Source organism: Lotus japonicus, chromosome 3 (genome assembly GCF_012489685.1).
Source record: "Lotus japonicus ecotype B-129 chromosome 3, LjGifu_v1.2".
In the NCBI taxonomy this organism is placed as follows: Eukaryota; Viridiplantae; Streptophyta; class Magnoliopsida; order Fabales; family Fabaceae; genus Lotus; species Lotus japonicus.
In genome coordinates this window covers 20,307,120-20,321,939 of record NC_080043.1, presented here as the reverse complement: position 1 = coordinate 20,321,939, position 14,820 = coordinate 20,307,120, and the positions used below count along the sequence as shown (strand labels likewise).

At 36.2% G+C, this 14,820-nt stretch overlaps 2 protein-coding genes and 1 non-coding gene across 3 annotated transcripts; 2 read left to right on the top strand and 1 right to left on the bottom strand.

Moving 5' to 3' along the window:
- Positions 1 to 882: 882 nt before the first annotated feature.
- Positions 883 to 5,801, top strand: LOC130748060 (transcription factor ILR3-like). Its single transcript, XM_057601148.1, has 5 exons — positions 883 to 1,215; positions 2,569 to 2,631; positions 4,831 to 4,908; positions 5,018 to 5,180; positions 5,349 to 5,801. The coding sequence occupies exons 1-5, from the start codon at positions 1,070 to 1,072 to the stop codon at positions 5,613 to 5,615; spliced, it is 717 nt and encodes a 238-aa protein (XP_057457131.1). The 5' UTR covers positions 883 to 1,069; the 3' UTR covers positions 5,616 to 5,801.
- A 1,438-nt stretch (positions 5,802 to 7,239) lies between these two features.
- TRNAL-UAG (transfer RNA leucine (anticodon UAG)) lies at positions 7,240 to 7,319 on the top strand. The gene has a single exon. It is a non-coding gene; the product is annotated as a tRNA-Leu (tRNA).
- A 1,982-nt stretch (positions 7,320 to 9,301) lies between these two features.
- On the bottom strand, positions 9,302 to 12,597 carry LOC130749386 (probable galacturonosyltransferase 12). Its single transcript, XM_057602734.1, has 6 exons — positions 12,153 to 12,597; positions 11,723 to 11,778; positions 11,243 to 11,398; positions 10,541 to 11,131; positions 9,871 to 10,173; positions 9,302 to 9,722 (listed from the first exon to the last, which is right to left on the bottom strand). Exons 1-6 carry the CDS (start codon positions 12,361 to 12,363, stop codon positions 9,438 to 9,440), a joined length of 1,602 nt encoding a protein of 533 aa, XP_057458717.1. The 5' UTR covers positions 12,364 to 12,597; the 3' UTR covers positions 9,302 to 9,437.
- Between the last annotated feature and the right edge of the window lie 2,223 nt (positions 12,598 to 14,820).

Sequence of the window (14,820 nt, the reverse complement as noted above, 5' to 3'; positions counted from 1 at the left end):
GTTTTTAGGGTTTTACTTCATGATTTATGCTGATTGAGTCAGCTGAGTGTGCATGTTTAAGTGCATGTTTAAGCTTCATTTTCTTATGTTTTAGTGCATTGCTGTAGCACTCCCTGAGATTTAGTCTCACATGTTGTAAGTGCCGTTTGGCAACCCTTTAGGGCTTTAATTCCAAGTATCATTGACAAAAAAATAAAATAAAAAAAGAATTGCATCACCCTTCACCCACTTGTCACTTGCCACCAATCCCTTCTTCTCTTCCTTCTCAGACACTCAGATTCCCCATCTTCCCAGAAAACACTAAATATTTTTTTTATTGTATTTAATTGTCTTGGCAATTTTAAGTGGGATATACCATTATGAGCGACAAAACTCATTCTACTAAATATTTAACGCAGTTAACTCAATCAACCAAATATTTAACGCAATAGTATTTGTACTTTATAGGGTTTCAAAAAGAATGAGACTTTTTATTTTCTAAAATACTTTACAGCTGACAACCATGAGACTAATTCTCCGATGCTCTGAGATTACGTTAAATGGTTGACCTTTCCTTTTCTTTTTTTGATAAGCAAATGGTAGACCTCTAATAACAAATGTTTCTTCATAGTTCATATGCACCTGAGCACCTCCCAATAGTCGAACTCTAGACTAAATGTTTAAAAAGTTCAACTATCTATCAAACGTGCTACAACTTGTTCATAACATAACTTTTTTTTTGGTATATCAAAATGATAAATTCCACCCGCTAGAAATTGATTCATGGACCTCCTACACCCAACCTATATGTCGCCTAGTTCTTACACTTGAGGAATCATTCCGGGACAGGAGCCTTTGCCTTTGATTTAAGATAGATCAACCCATACTAGTATTATTTAATAATAATAAAGAAAAGCCATCTTTTCACCCTTCCTCTTGTTGTCTTCAACTCCCAATCGTGCAAGCAAGCAAACCCTCTCATCTCAAATAATCCCTGTTTGTTTCCCAGGAAAATAACAATAACAAACAACAGATAAAGTAAAAGCGTTTTTCTCTCCCGAGAAAATTCTCCGGGAACCGACGCCGCAGAATGGTTTCCCGGGAAAACACCAATTGGCTCTTCGATTACGGTTTGATCGACGATATTCCCGCCCCTGAGGTCACCTTCACTGTCCCTCCCTCCGGATTCACCTGGCCCTCCTCTCAACCCTTGAATTCCTCTTCCAATGTCGTCGGGTACTCGCAGATCCTTTCATTCAATTCACGCTTTTCTCTCCAATTTTGCCCCCTTTTTCACTCCTCTGTAATTAGGGGTTTTTCATGTGAATTTTGTTAATTTTCAACTTTTAGGATTTGATGTTTTGTTTATTAGTTTAGTTTTAGGAATGAATTATTTGTTTTTTTTTTATTTTATTTATCCATAAAATTCATGGGTTTCTGAATTTTTTCAGTTTGGTCAACTTGGGGATATGAATGTGAAGTAGAACTTGTGGTTAGGATAAGTTTAGATGCTTCAGAATATTCTTAGGCTTGCAAGGTTAATTGCTGTTGCAGTTTTCACTTTCATTGTCTAATGGTCATTGAAAGCTTAGTTTTATACTTGCTTCTGCACTTGTGATAGGGAAAAGAGTAATAGGATGGGGAAAATATGGAAGGTGTGCACTAAATCTTCGCAGCAGTTAACGTATTACTCTGTCGCACTAAAGTAGTAGAAGTGAATGTTGGGGATAACAAAAGGGCCAACGAGCGCAAGAAATGAATGTAGCGTAGATGAGAAATGTGTAATAGATTATTGGACAATTGCAATACTATAAGGAAACATATTTGAGAGGGAGATGGACTGGAGGAGCAGCACTTATTGAAGAGAAGATGAGAAAACTCACCTTCAGTTGAGAAGCTGACAGATAACTTTCCAGTGAATAAAGGGGATAAAAAAGAGGATATTCTGATTAAGAGGAAGAGGAAGACGTAGAAAGCTTTATAGGATAAACCACGTAGAAAATCCTTTTTTTTTTGAAATGGAGTTAAAACTTCATTTCTGCTATAGATGAATGGATTGGTTGATCTACATAACCAACACCGAGTCATACTGAGATAGGTCTGGGTTGTTTTATTCCCACTACCGAGAGGGCCGTTTTCCACAAATTGTAGGTTTGGATATGAGAATTGGAAATATTTATACCAGACTCTTGTATATTGAACCCTGTTTTTGATCCATGCCATCTGAATTTTCAAGTCGGGTAAAATGTGCATTATATGGTTGAATTAGGATTTAGGATCTTCAGGAACAGTGACTAGACTGCTATCTGAAATATTTCTGAAGGTGTTTGACTTTAACCTGTCATGGAAGATTTATGATCATAGAATGAATTGTTTGTCCCAGTTATGGACCCCAATATTTTTAATAGTGGTTTGAGAAATGTTAGTGCCATCAATATTTTGATGATCTACGTTGCAATCTAGATAGCATTGCTACTAATTATACTGTTATATCTATAGCACAATTTGCATGATGGTACCCCTTTCCCTCATAAAAAAAAATTGTTGTCTCACTTGTTTTTTCATTTTTGCTTTACTATCTGCTCCTAGTGTTGAGATTGATGGCTCATTAGGGGATTCTGACAGTCTCAAAGAGCCTGGTTCGAAGAAGAGGTACGCACTTTTCTATCCCCCTTTCTTTTTAACTGGACAAAATCACAAAATTGTTTCATATTAATAAAAGGAAAGAATAAAGAATCAACTTGTCTAACCACCTAGAAATCTTATACTGTAACTAAAGCTCTTTGTTCACTTTGTTTCCAAATCAATTTTGTTTTACTTGTGTGGTTTTTTCTTACTATTTCAATTTTAGTTGACTTATTGCTTTATTTCATTTTCTTTCTTTCAATTCAAAGAAAAAGTTAAAACATTTCACTTTTCTCAAACTCAATTCTATTAATAGAAGAGTTGATTTTTAAAAAGTAAAAAATAAAAAGATGCCAAACATTGTAGTCACTATACAAACCATGAGTTTGTTGACACAATCGAGATTTCTGAAGAAATAGGCACTTAGTTTCTCTGCTATTGCTGATTAGTGCAATTGATGTTAATAAAAAAATGAACATGAAAAATATATATAAATGGCTCTTTTATATATATATATATATATATATATATATATATATATATATGGAGCATATCAGGTGAGAGGAGTGGTTTATGGTGAGAGATGAGAGGAATAATTAATGACCCTTGGATCAAAATAAAGAGTTCAGATTAAATCCCACTTTTAATCTCTCACGTGACCATCTCTTTCTCTTCAATTCATTCTTTTCGCACAGACGCACACCATCGTTTCTCTCCGTCTTCCTCCCCGTCTCCCTGTCTTCCAATCCTTCATCAGATCCAAGTCTGTTCTTCCCTTTCCCTCTATTGCTGACGTCTCCTGCTTCCTCCTGCATATGCCCTTTTGATAATTGTTTTACTCAATAATCAATTTCTTCGTTATCAATTATACTTGGTAAATACAATGAACTAAAACCAATTTCCTCAAGAATTAAGTAGTTAATTTTAACCAGAATTAAAACTCCAATTTGATAGCTCCAATTTCTCTTTTTAACTTTGCCCCTCATAAGTCCCTTAGTTTTTAGGCTTATCACCACACCATGCCTATCGCCATCGATTAGCCGGAGACGATAGTCCTCTCGTCTATTTTCTTCCAAAATTTTCTGCGTGCAACACCAGATTGAACATAAATTCACGGCGGCCCTACATTAGAAACGCCCCAATCACCATTTTGCATGCCACACCTCCGCCAGATCTCCATGACTGCGGCCTAGTTCCACCATTAATGATGACAGACGCATGTTAGAAATTAGGGTATGATAATCATGGATAACTTCGAAGAATCGTGTTGAACACTTTCCGAACAAAGTATTTCGACCCTATTCTTGCCTGGGTTCACGAAATCCTTGTTGGGATAATTCTGAAGATCAATCTGCTTCAGGCAAATGAAGAACAGATCAAGAATGTAGAGCGTAATTTTGGTTTCTGTTTTCTGTATATAAACTGAGGGCCAAATAACTCCTTTATAAGGAATTTGTTTCAGAAATTTGAAAAACGGTTAATAAAACCGAATTTCTTTTCAAAAAATTTCGAAATTCGGTCAATTATGCGTTGGCTCAACAAGCGTGCGCTCCGCACTACCCTAACTCGTTTCCGAGCTTAACGCATAATTGCATCGGCCTTCAATAAATCACATTACTACTAAAATCCATTGATGATACTAAAATCACCAACAACGCACAACCTTGCGCTCACGCGAAGGGACAGAATACTAGAAAGGATAGAAGATGTGTGGGCGGTTGGTCCACCGGAACGCTGCGACGGTGGAGTGGGCAGAAACGTTGTCGTCGTCGTCGCCGAGGATGGAAGGAGATGCTGCCCGACTGCGAGATGATTGAACCAGAGAAGAAGCGTTAGAGAAGATGCAGAGTGCGAGAGGGAGGAGAAACAGAGGGAATAGGTCACGTGAGTTGTTAAAATAGAAGTTTAATCTCAACCGTATATTTTAATCCAAGGGCTATTAATTATTCCTCTCATCTCTCACCATAAACCACTCCTCTCACCTGATATGCTCCCTATATATATATATATACATCACACACACATATATATATATATAAATCTTGCTCAATTATAACTTTATTTTTTCTATTAAATTTTTAGGCTCATTTTCTAGCATCATCTTTTCTTGTCTTGTAGTATTGGCTGCTCTTTTGAATACTTTTAAACCCGCATGACTTATTCCAGTTCAGATAGCTTATCCTTAGGGGAAGTCATCCTCATTCTCTTGTTCATTTCCATTTGCAGGGTCAGATCTGAGTCATGTTCTGCTACTAGCTCCAAAGCATGCCGGGAGAAGTTGCGTCGAGACAAACTTAATGACAAGTAAACTTTTGCGTCCAACTACCTTCCCTCTGTTTTTCTATGTTACTGGTGGGTTTTTGTGTAAATATTTTGCTTTGGCATTTACCTTGTATGTGTTGGACATGGTTAGGTTTGTTGAACTGGGCTCCATATTGGAGCCTGGAAGACCTCCCAAAACAGACAAGGCTGCTATCCTGATTGATGCTGTCCGAATGGTGACTCAGTTAAGGGGTGAAGCCCAGAAGATGAAAGACACTAATATGGGTCTTCAAGAGAAGATTAAAGAGTTAAAGGTCAAGTCTCAATTTATATTCAGTATCTTTTTCTTTTTTTCTTTTTGAGGTGGCATGAGTTCTTGGGAGTTCTGTATTCTAGATCATTTTGAGCTTTCTAAAGTATTGGTGACAAAAAAAGTCCTAATACTTGCTGAATTAAAAATGAAGTTCGTATCTAATGTGTAGACTGAGAAGAATGAGCTTCGTGATGAGAAGCAGAGGCTCAAGACAGAGAAAGAGAGGTTGGAGCAGCAGCTGAAATCTATGAATGCACAACCTAGTTTCATGCCCCCCCCTCAAGCACTCCCTGCTGCATTCGCTGCACAAGGCCAAGCCCATGGCAACAAGTTAGTGCCATTTATCAGCTATCCAGGAGTTGCCATGTGGCAATTCTTGCCTCCTGCTGCGCGTGATACCTCACAGGATCACGAGCTTCGTCCACCAGTTGCCTAAGCTAGCAGTGCAATTCTTTGGACTTTCATTTTGGCCCAAGATTGTATCCAATTACTCATATTTGTTAGTTCTCTAGTAAGTATTCTAACTGGACCCAGTGGTGGCTTCTGTCTGTATTTGACAAATGATACTATTATGGTTTAATGCTGGTATGTTCGTGTAAATGTGAATAAGTTCATTCTGCTATCTTGGTATCAGTTTTAGTGGTTGCTACTGTGTTCTGAAAATCCAATGTTTAGGTAAATGGTAACATGATTTCGGTTTAGGCTTACTAGATAAATGCATTTTTGCGAGTATAAATGCTTTGATAATCATGGATGCAGTAGAGCAATGCTGTGACATATCAGAATTCTCTCAATTGTAAACTCTTTTAACTTTCTTTAATAATTACGTGTTTATTTCACTTAATATGTACTAAATATATGTATTTTTCCAAATATTTATAAGTTATAACATTATCAATCGATCAATTTATTATTGTATTCTTAAATTAAGGTATATATTACCCACTTCAATAACTCTATTTGTTCTTTCCAATTGTACCCAAAAAATAACTACTTTTCACGAATGGAATGCACAAGCAGAGTTTAAAATGCATTCACACATCATTTAAATGCGTGTGCACTATAAACTTCACCTATATTTTTATCATGTCAGATTTTTATTTTAGGTAAGATGTCAACTTCAACATATGTCCAATATCTTTGTTAACGTTAATCATCATTACAATTTAATCATCACATTATAATTAAAAACCCACCTCATCTCCTAATAATCTGTAGCATAGTTACCTTTTAATATCTTAAATTCTTAATCATAATTCAACATACTTCTAATCACAACTTTGTTCATAATTATAATTTAACAATGAAATTATAATTAAAAACTCACTTCATCTATTAACAATTTCTATCTTAGTCTTCTTTTTTGATATCTTATAGTAGAATCATAAAATAGGTATATAAATTAATACGAATTTAATAAATTACATATATATAAAATCAACTCTTCTCCTAATCAATTAAACAATGCCTTTCACCTATGATTGTGGAGTCTATGGTTTTTCAGTGGTCCCTTTCTTAGGCTTTTGATCTTACCCTTCAGAGGATTAGTTTCAAGACTGATTGTATGCTTCTTCTGTTTGAGGTCTGGAAGAGGGCCCTTCGGGAGTCGTTCGTATTTATCTTCTATTGTGTGGAATTGTCGAGACTTAACATTATCTTTTGATTTTGTGGATTTTTCCTTTTTGTTTATTGCCCAAACTTTTTTTCTTTCATTTGAATTGAGGATGTTTTGACTGAATTTATTTCCTTAATCCAGGATGATGCTATACCAGTATACCTAGTGTTTTGCGTAATATATTTGCTCAAATTTCAAAAACTACTTTCAAAAATTAAACAATTCTTGCCATTTACTTTTAGGAAAAAGTAATAAAATTAGAATAAATTGTGAGAGATACAATAATCTCACATGGCCTATGATCCCCTCCATAAATTTACCACAATAATATTCACTACTTTCTCGCAATTACATAACGGTTGAAAACACTCATCATACTTGGAAGTTGGTCATCATTCAGATGTTAAAGATTTAGTATATATTTTGTCTCATTGTTTACCATCAAGACAGTTTGGCCGAGTGGTCTAAGGCGCCAGATTTAGGCTCTGGTCCGAAAGGGCGTGGGTTCAAATCCCACAGCTGTCATTTTCTAGTTTTTAATATTGTTTTAGCGTAAAATATTATTTTTGTCCCCTTAAAATAGCGAGTTATTGAATTTGGTCCCTCTTCAATATTTTTCATTGGTTTTGGTCCCTATAAAAATAGTGAACTTTTGGCCCTCCATCCATTTTTGTCGCATTTTGTGGCAATTTCAACATCCATCGAAGAACACTGCCTTGCATAGAGTTCTGAGCATGGCAAGAATGGCTAATGGCTTTAGCACCTGATTTTGTGATTAAAAAACTAACACTGCGTTGTAGACATTACACAAGCTACTCTGTTTTCTTAAGCATATTAAAAGACCCCAACATTTTCGTTGTAAGATGCTAGAATAATATCAACTTTCATAATCATTCCCCAATCTCCACTAAAGGCTGCTTCAGCCTTAATAAATTATTTTTTCTATATATGTATATTTGTTTGTCTAATTCTAGATTTTTTTCCTGCATAATTTGTGCATTTGTGTACATAATAAAAATTTATATCAGTGCTTTCTAGGCACAATTTTGCTGTGGCTAGCTCCAGTACATGTTGGCATCATATATAGAGCACTTTCAAGTTCATGGTTTCCATATTTTTTTATCATTGTAGTTTGGCATTATAGAGCACTTTCAAGCTCGGGAAAATGGAGACAGGACTAGGTAATGATGATGATAGTAAAGAAGTCAATAACTTTGGTCAGGAGGAAGATAGCTATCGTTCCAAAAAGAAAGCAAAAGGTAATAAGGACACCAAGAAAAGGAAAGCAAGAGAGGAGAATGTTCAAGAAGCCCTTACTAGTGCTTTCACAATTCTTGGAGATGCTGCTGAGATGGAGCTTAAATTTTGGGAGAGGATAAATGCAGGCCAACTCATAGTGTCATCTGCTGATGATACAAGGGAAGTAGTTGGAGGAAACAGTATGCAAGATATGGAATCATTGATGGCTTGTTTAAAGGCCCTTGAAGAACTTGATGGCATTGATGGTGCTTCTTTCGTCAAGGCTTTGAAAATATTGAAAGAAGATTCTCTCTGGAGAGATCTGTTTGTAGCATTATCAGATGGGCGGAAGAAAGATTTTGTTCTTTATATTTAGGAATACTCGTGATTTATTGTTTTCCTTTTTGTTGAAAGTTGTTGGATCTTAGAATTTTTATTTGTGTTTGGATAATTTCTATTCCCCTTTGTGATCCAAATGGCATGGATTCTTGGAATTATCAATGCTATTTAGTTGTTGTATAATTTAGTGTAATATCCTTTCGAAAAAAAAAAAATTTAGTGTAATATGACTTGCAATTCATGTCTGTTCATGTTTGTTCAACCTGCAGGATAATTGTGATGAATGTTACTATTAGCAGCTTGATAAATAATTCTAATGAAGAAGACCTTGAAAATATTATGTCTTTAATGCTAACTTTTATAAGTATAAGCCAATACCTCATCTTAAAAGGGTTCAAAATTGACTGGACCATTGGACATGAATGCTTGTCTTTATGAATTTTAGGAATCCTCAAAGCTGAACTTGCTTTTGGGCAGAGTAAATCCTAACCCGAATTTTAGAAATTATGTCCCAATCAATGTTGGGCATGTAATGGACCAACCAATTATGAATCAGAAATCAGGTTGCCCTAGGAGATCTTCTGAAGTTTTTGATATTTTGCACAAAGTATAAGCACATATCCATGTTGCTATGGGAGATATTTTGCACAAAGTATAATCACTACCTGAATATCAAACACAAGCTTTGCTATTATTGTGATATACATATACATAGCAATGAAAAAGGATTCTGAATGGTCTTTTTGTCTCTCCCACAAAATCTTTTATTTCTTCATCTTATGAAAAGCTTATTCTTAATCCTTAGCTTGCTTTTTTGTTTCAGAAAAGAACTGCATTTTCTTTATACATACGTATATGATCTACAAATAGTCTTACTCACAGTTGAAGAGAAAAAGAATTGGGCAATTTCAACTGAAGAGTTAAACAACTAAACAAGAAGGGAGCATCATCCCATATCATTGATGAGCTTTTGCTTAGAAATCCTCTCATTTCATCTTCCCTTCTCGGAAATACCTTTTTTTTCCTCAACTCATCAAAATGGTCACATTTTTCTCAAGATCCAAGTTATGATGCTCTAATGTGACAACTCTTAATGAAGTTATCCGAAAAGTCAACATACTTGGTCCACAGTGGCCTTAGTTGTGAAAAAGCAATATCTAGCCATGGCTTTGCCCTGCCATTAAAATGGATGACTGCAGCACTCTCAGCATCAGCAAAACTTGTATTTTCCTGATATCCTAATCCCAGCATGTGCCAAAAAGGATCAATAGTATGGACATAACCATGGAATGCTATTAATCCAGGAGGTAATGTCCCTAGCTGCCACAAACTGAGGTCTGATTTTATATTCTGCATAACAAGAAGTGTATTATTGTACTATCTTTCTCCAATATGTGAACTCAGATTATAATTTTTAACATGTTATAGTAATTTACTTTACTTGTATTTTCCCCTTTCATTTTCCAGTATTATATAGTAGGATGAAAGATAGATATACCTGCTCAACCCAGTAATGGTATGTAAAGCTTATATTGGTCTTCCTCCATGCCTCCAGGTCAAAAATGTTCATGCCATAAGCCCATGCACATTCATTGGGATCAAAATTCTCTGATATTAGAGGGTGAGAGAAGTTCAAATAGCTTTTCAATCTCTTTGACATCACAAACTTATCATCTCCACTGCATGTTTCTACTGCTCCATTGACTTTCCCATTCATGTCAATATTCCACAGAGGAGATAGATCAGTTTGTACCACAATGTCATCATCTAGGAAGACCACCTTGTAAAGACTTGGGAACAACTGTTATGAAAAATATTTCATGGCATTAAGCATCACACAAAAGAATAATTGGTTATTTGATATTTACTTTCTATTTATAGGAAAGTCTAGGTATAAGAGAAACTATATCTCTACTGATATTTGAAAATATATATGATATGAAATTAGGATACTATATCTCTGTAAATAAGATTATATTATCAAGTTGGAAATATGTGGCAACTTAGAAACCTTACAATTTCATCACTGTTGCTATCATTGATATTAGAAAACATATCTGATATGCAATTAGGATACTATATCTTTGCAGTTAAGATTATATTATCAAATTAGAAATATATAGTAACTAGGAAACTTACAATTTTATCACTATTGCTATCACTTTTACCTCTGGAATATGTATCCTAATGTGATTCATCACTGAATTATACTTGGGACTAAGTGCTTGCAGCTTTGCTGCAATAACAGTCGGCTTCTCAGTAGCATTTGCAACAATAGCTGATGAACCCCCTCTGAACCGTGACCGCACATTTTGATCTTTCTCCATGGCCTCCATCACAGGCACTCTTCCCTTTGCAAACCAGTCAAAATGGTGCAAGGCCTTGACCTCAATTATAGCTGGTGATAAAGGGTGCAATGAAAACCAAGCTTGCATTGAATAATAAGTCTTTCTATCAGTTATTATGTGCAGAACAACTTTCTGAGGCTGCAAGCTGTTGTGAACAAGTGATTTGGCAACCACGGAGGCGGCAAGCACATTGTCTGAGGCAAGGACAAAGTGGAAGTAGGAATTGTCAACAAGGACAGGGACAAGTTCTGCAGAGGGTAGCTGAAGGCGCGCTGCGGCGTTGTTCGTGTGCTCACTGGCTAGCCTCAGTTCAAGACAGTGAAGCTGTTTTGGCATGCTGCTTGATGCTACATGACGGTATAAATATTCCTGGACTTTTGCCATCCTGGTCCTTTGTTCCATTAGGGTTACCTAAGAAAGTGCTCAGCATTTAGTGATGGAGAGTTGAATTTAGAAAGTTGTTATTTTTGCATTACTTTAATCTTCTAGTTTGTCTAGCTTAAAAGAGTGGGAGAATGGTACCATTTCTCGTAGTTTACGTGCAAATGTCTTGGCATCATATCCACCTTCCTTCATTTGGGACACGAACTCTTCTAAAGTTTGAGGAACATCATATCTTCCCTCCAGTCCATCTTTGCTAAGGGGTTGATCTAATATTCCGTATATAACTTCTGGGACCTATCAGAAACCAATGTCATTTTTAGCCACCATTAAGATGCGCTAGGGTAAACAACTTGATAAGCGCTTATGGCAATGTGCAGTTATCACATAAGTGCTTATTCATAAGCTAATTGCAGAAGCTTATTGAAATAAGTTCAAAATTGTTTATAGATTGGTGGCTCAAAACAGCTTATAGATAGGTCATAAGTTGTTTTTGTTATCTTATGGCCATGAGATAAGTTCACATAAGTTTTTCCAAATGTGGCCTGAATTCAGGTAAATTATTACAGCGTGTGGATTGACATGGTGAGAAATATAATTTGAAAGAGTGAAGGAGATTACAGTTGATTCAAGACTTCTTCCCAAAACCTTTGGCGTCAGTTTCATTCCAAGGCAACCTGCAAACATATTTGTTAGCATAAATCAAAAGGTTAAATATGCACTTACAGTCCCACATAAATAGATAATCAAATTTGCTGGAATTATAATTCCTAGACGTAAAACGTAATGCACTTGCTTCAAAAGTCAGAATTTATCATCACTCTAAATTCCTGAGTGAACTATAGATTTGCATAATTGTGAGATTCATCCTTTGTTATTGTAATTTTAAGAGCATAATATAATATCTATTTCAAAGCTTTGTACAATACATATATACTTTGATACTGAAAATTGAAGCCTTATCCACCTTGTGGTGTATGTGCATCTGCTACATTTTTCTGTCAATGATGCATTGACAGAAAGACATCTGGTAAAAGTGATAATAATGTACCTATGGTAGAGCACTTGTTTTCACCATCTATGCTATCCACTGCTGTCAAAACAAATACAAACCGAAGAAGAAAAGTGAAGAACAGGAGTGAATAAAAGAGCATCCAATAAGAAAGCCTCCTTGATGCAACCCTCACTTTGATAAATTCCTTCAACCCTTTTCCTGAAAGTATTGTGACATGCCTTAAACTTGGTGATATCTGCAACTGCATTGTATCCAAAAACACAAAAGTAGAAGCAACAGTGCTTTGAGTCCCTCCTCTTCAATGGGTAGCAATAGTTTTCTTCATTTGGCAATTCACAACCAGAGCAACAACAGAGGAGAACTGCAATAAGCCACTTGAGGCTTCGCTGTAAAAGGAAGGTTTTGATGGTACTTAAGGTTGCTTTCTTTCACCTAACATTGCTTAGCATTTGAGGTTTGAACTTTGAAGGCTTTAATGTTGTTGTCTGGGGAGGGGGTTGTTAAAGAGAAAGGGACATGTGACTAAGAAGAAAAATGTTTTTTGTTTCAACTTTCGATTTTTGGCTATTGACTTGGTTTTGAAGGAGTCAAGTTGAGGAACTATGGGTAGAAAATTAAATATGAGCTTAAGGATTTGTTTGGTTTGGTGTATGCTTGGCTTTGCCTCCACATGAAGTTCTTTTTCTAAGCATGTAGAGTTTGGACTGTGACAGACCAGGACTTCTACATCTACATGGACAATGACTCTCTCTCTCTCAAGGGTGGGGGTTCAGGATGTGGTCGGTGGAGTGAAAATTCAGGAAACGTTTATTTTCTGTCAATTGGAAACTGAAATGTAAATAAGAGCATTTTCATCCTCCACAGTTCTATTGGATTCAGGAACATTCACACCCCAAAGCTTTTTTTCTAACACAAAACTCGAACTATTTATTTGCAAACATGTACCATTTGAACCAACCACCGGTTGTTGGTAGGCCTGATTGGTCTGAGAATTATTTATTTGCATCACTAACCTTGTGTAGTTCTGCGGTCATTTCTTTTATGTATTGGGAAAAAAAGACTAATTAGGATTGAACAGAGTTTGGTTATACAATGCACATTTGTTAATGATAAAAGGAGGATGTTACAAATTTTACAGAAAATGAAACCTACATATTTTCAGACATGGGTTGGTAGTGGTACTACTTGGTATTTGGTAATGAAAGGTTTGGAGCTTTCGGTAATTCCTTGTAGTTTAATTAAAACTTATATGATTAGAAACTTTTCAGAATTTTCATGAGAACGAGTAGAACTATTGTTAAATCTCGAGCTAATGAGTAGTTCTCACTAATTAACTCTTCATCATAAGGCAATTAGTGGTTAAGGTCTGTTTTTTTTTTGTTTTGGGACAGGTGTCCTCCTTCGGAGGCAATCCTGTTCGAGTCGGGAACATTCGCATCATGATGGAGTTAACTCTACCAGCGAAGATTTTTTTTCATCAGTGATTAAGGTCTATTTAATTGTGTTTTCAGTTTTATGTTTTCAAATACTATTTTACAGAACACTTTTAAAGAATTTTTTTAGAACAACAGGAAAAAACTTGTTTGGTAATATTTACACCACACATTACAAATAATTACTCATACAATGTCTGTATTTACAAAGGTCAACAAGAAGATTCCCACCGTAGTATCCTCACTTTGGCATCACAGTTAACAAAGCTTCTCATGCGAATTGAAAGAATAATTTCATACTTATATAAAAACAAAACAAAAAATAAATGAAATTTTAACAATCATAGCTCAATCTTAAATTTAAAAAATATAAACAACCACAGTATTGTTTAGAAATATAACAGGCTACACATACCTGAGGAAGCTTATCAGTTACCATTAGACAACATCTACTCTTTCTTCTTCCAAACCCACTCTCTACTTCCCACATTGTTGCCGGCCACCGCCTCCACCACCCACGCCACCGCCGCCGTCGTCCTCACCCAACACCATCACCAACGTCGCCACCGCTGTCGTCGTTGTCACCCGACTTCTCCTACCTCGTTGCCGTCGTCATCTGTGAAGGTACTGCACTTTAATCCCGATCTAGATCTATCACACTCTCATTAAGCGTGAGCACCGTACTCTTTGTGTGCGTCAGGTTCGCACCCTGAGAGTGCGACAGGGACGCACATTGATAGTGCGTTTATCTGTTATATTTATCCAGACGCATTGTTTAACCGCGTCGCTGTCGCACTTATAAGATGCGTGTGTGACGCGCTTTCAACGTGCGATTAAAACATTTCTGGCCTGTAACAGAAACAGTAAACTATTTGCATATTTTCTTTTGCATTTCAGGATGAGTCTCACTGAGTCATATGAAGTGAACATGCCACAAGAAAGGCAATTAGCCAATGTAGAATATATACATGATGTGTCAATTGCAGCGGACTACACAGAACAATTTACCACAGACAGGGTATTTTCATAACCAATGAGTGAGTTTATGTCAATAAGTTGAATTTATATGTGAGCGTATATGTGTTAATATTTTGTAGGTTTTTGCTACTCGGGAGGAGCTTTTGGATTGGGCTAAGAATGTAGGAAAGCAACATGACTTTGTGATCATAATTAGAAGGTCTGATTGTGGGAGCAAGGGCCGTGGGAGTAAAGGCAGACAAGTGGCTACTTTGGTGTGCGAGATGAGCGGAAAGTACAAACAATACAAGCCT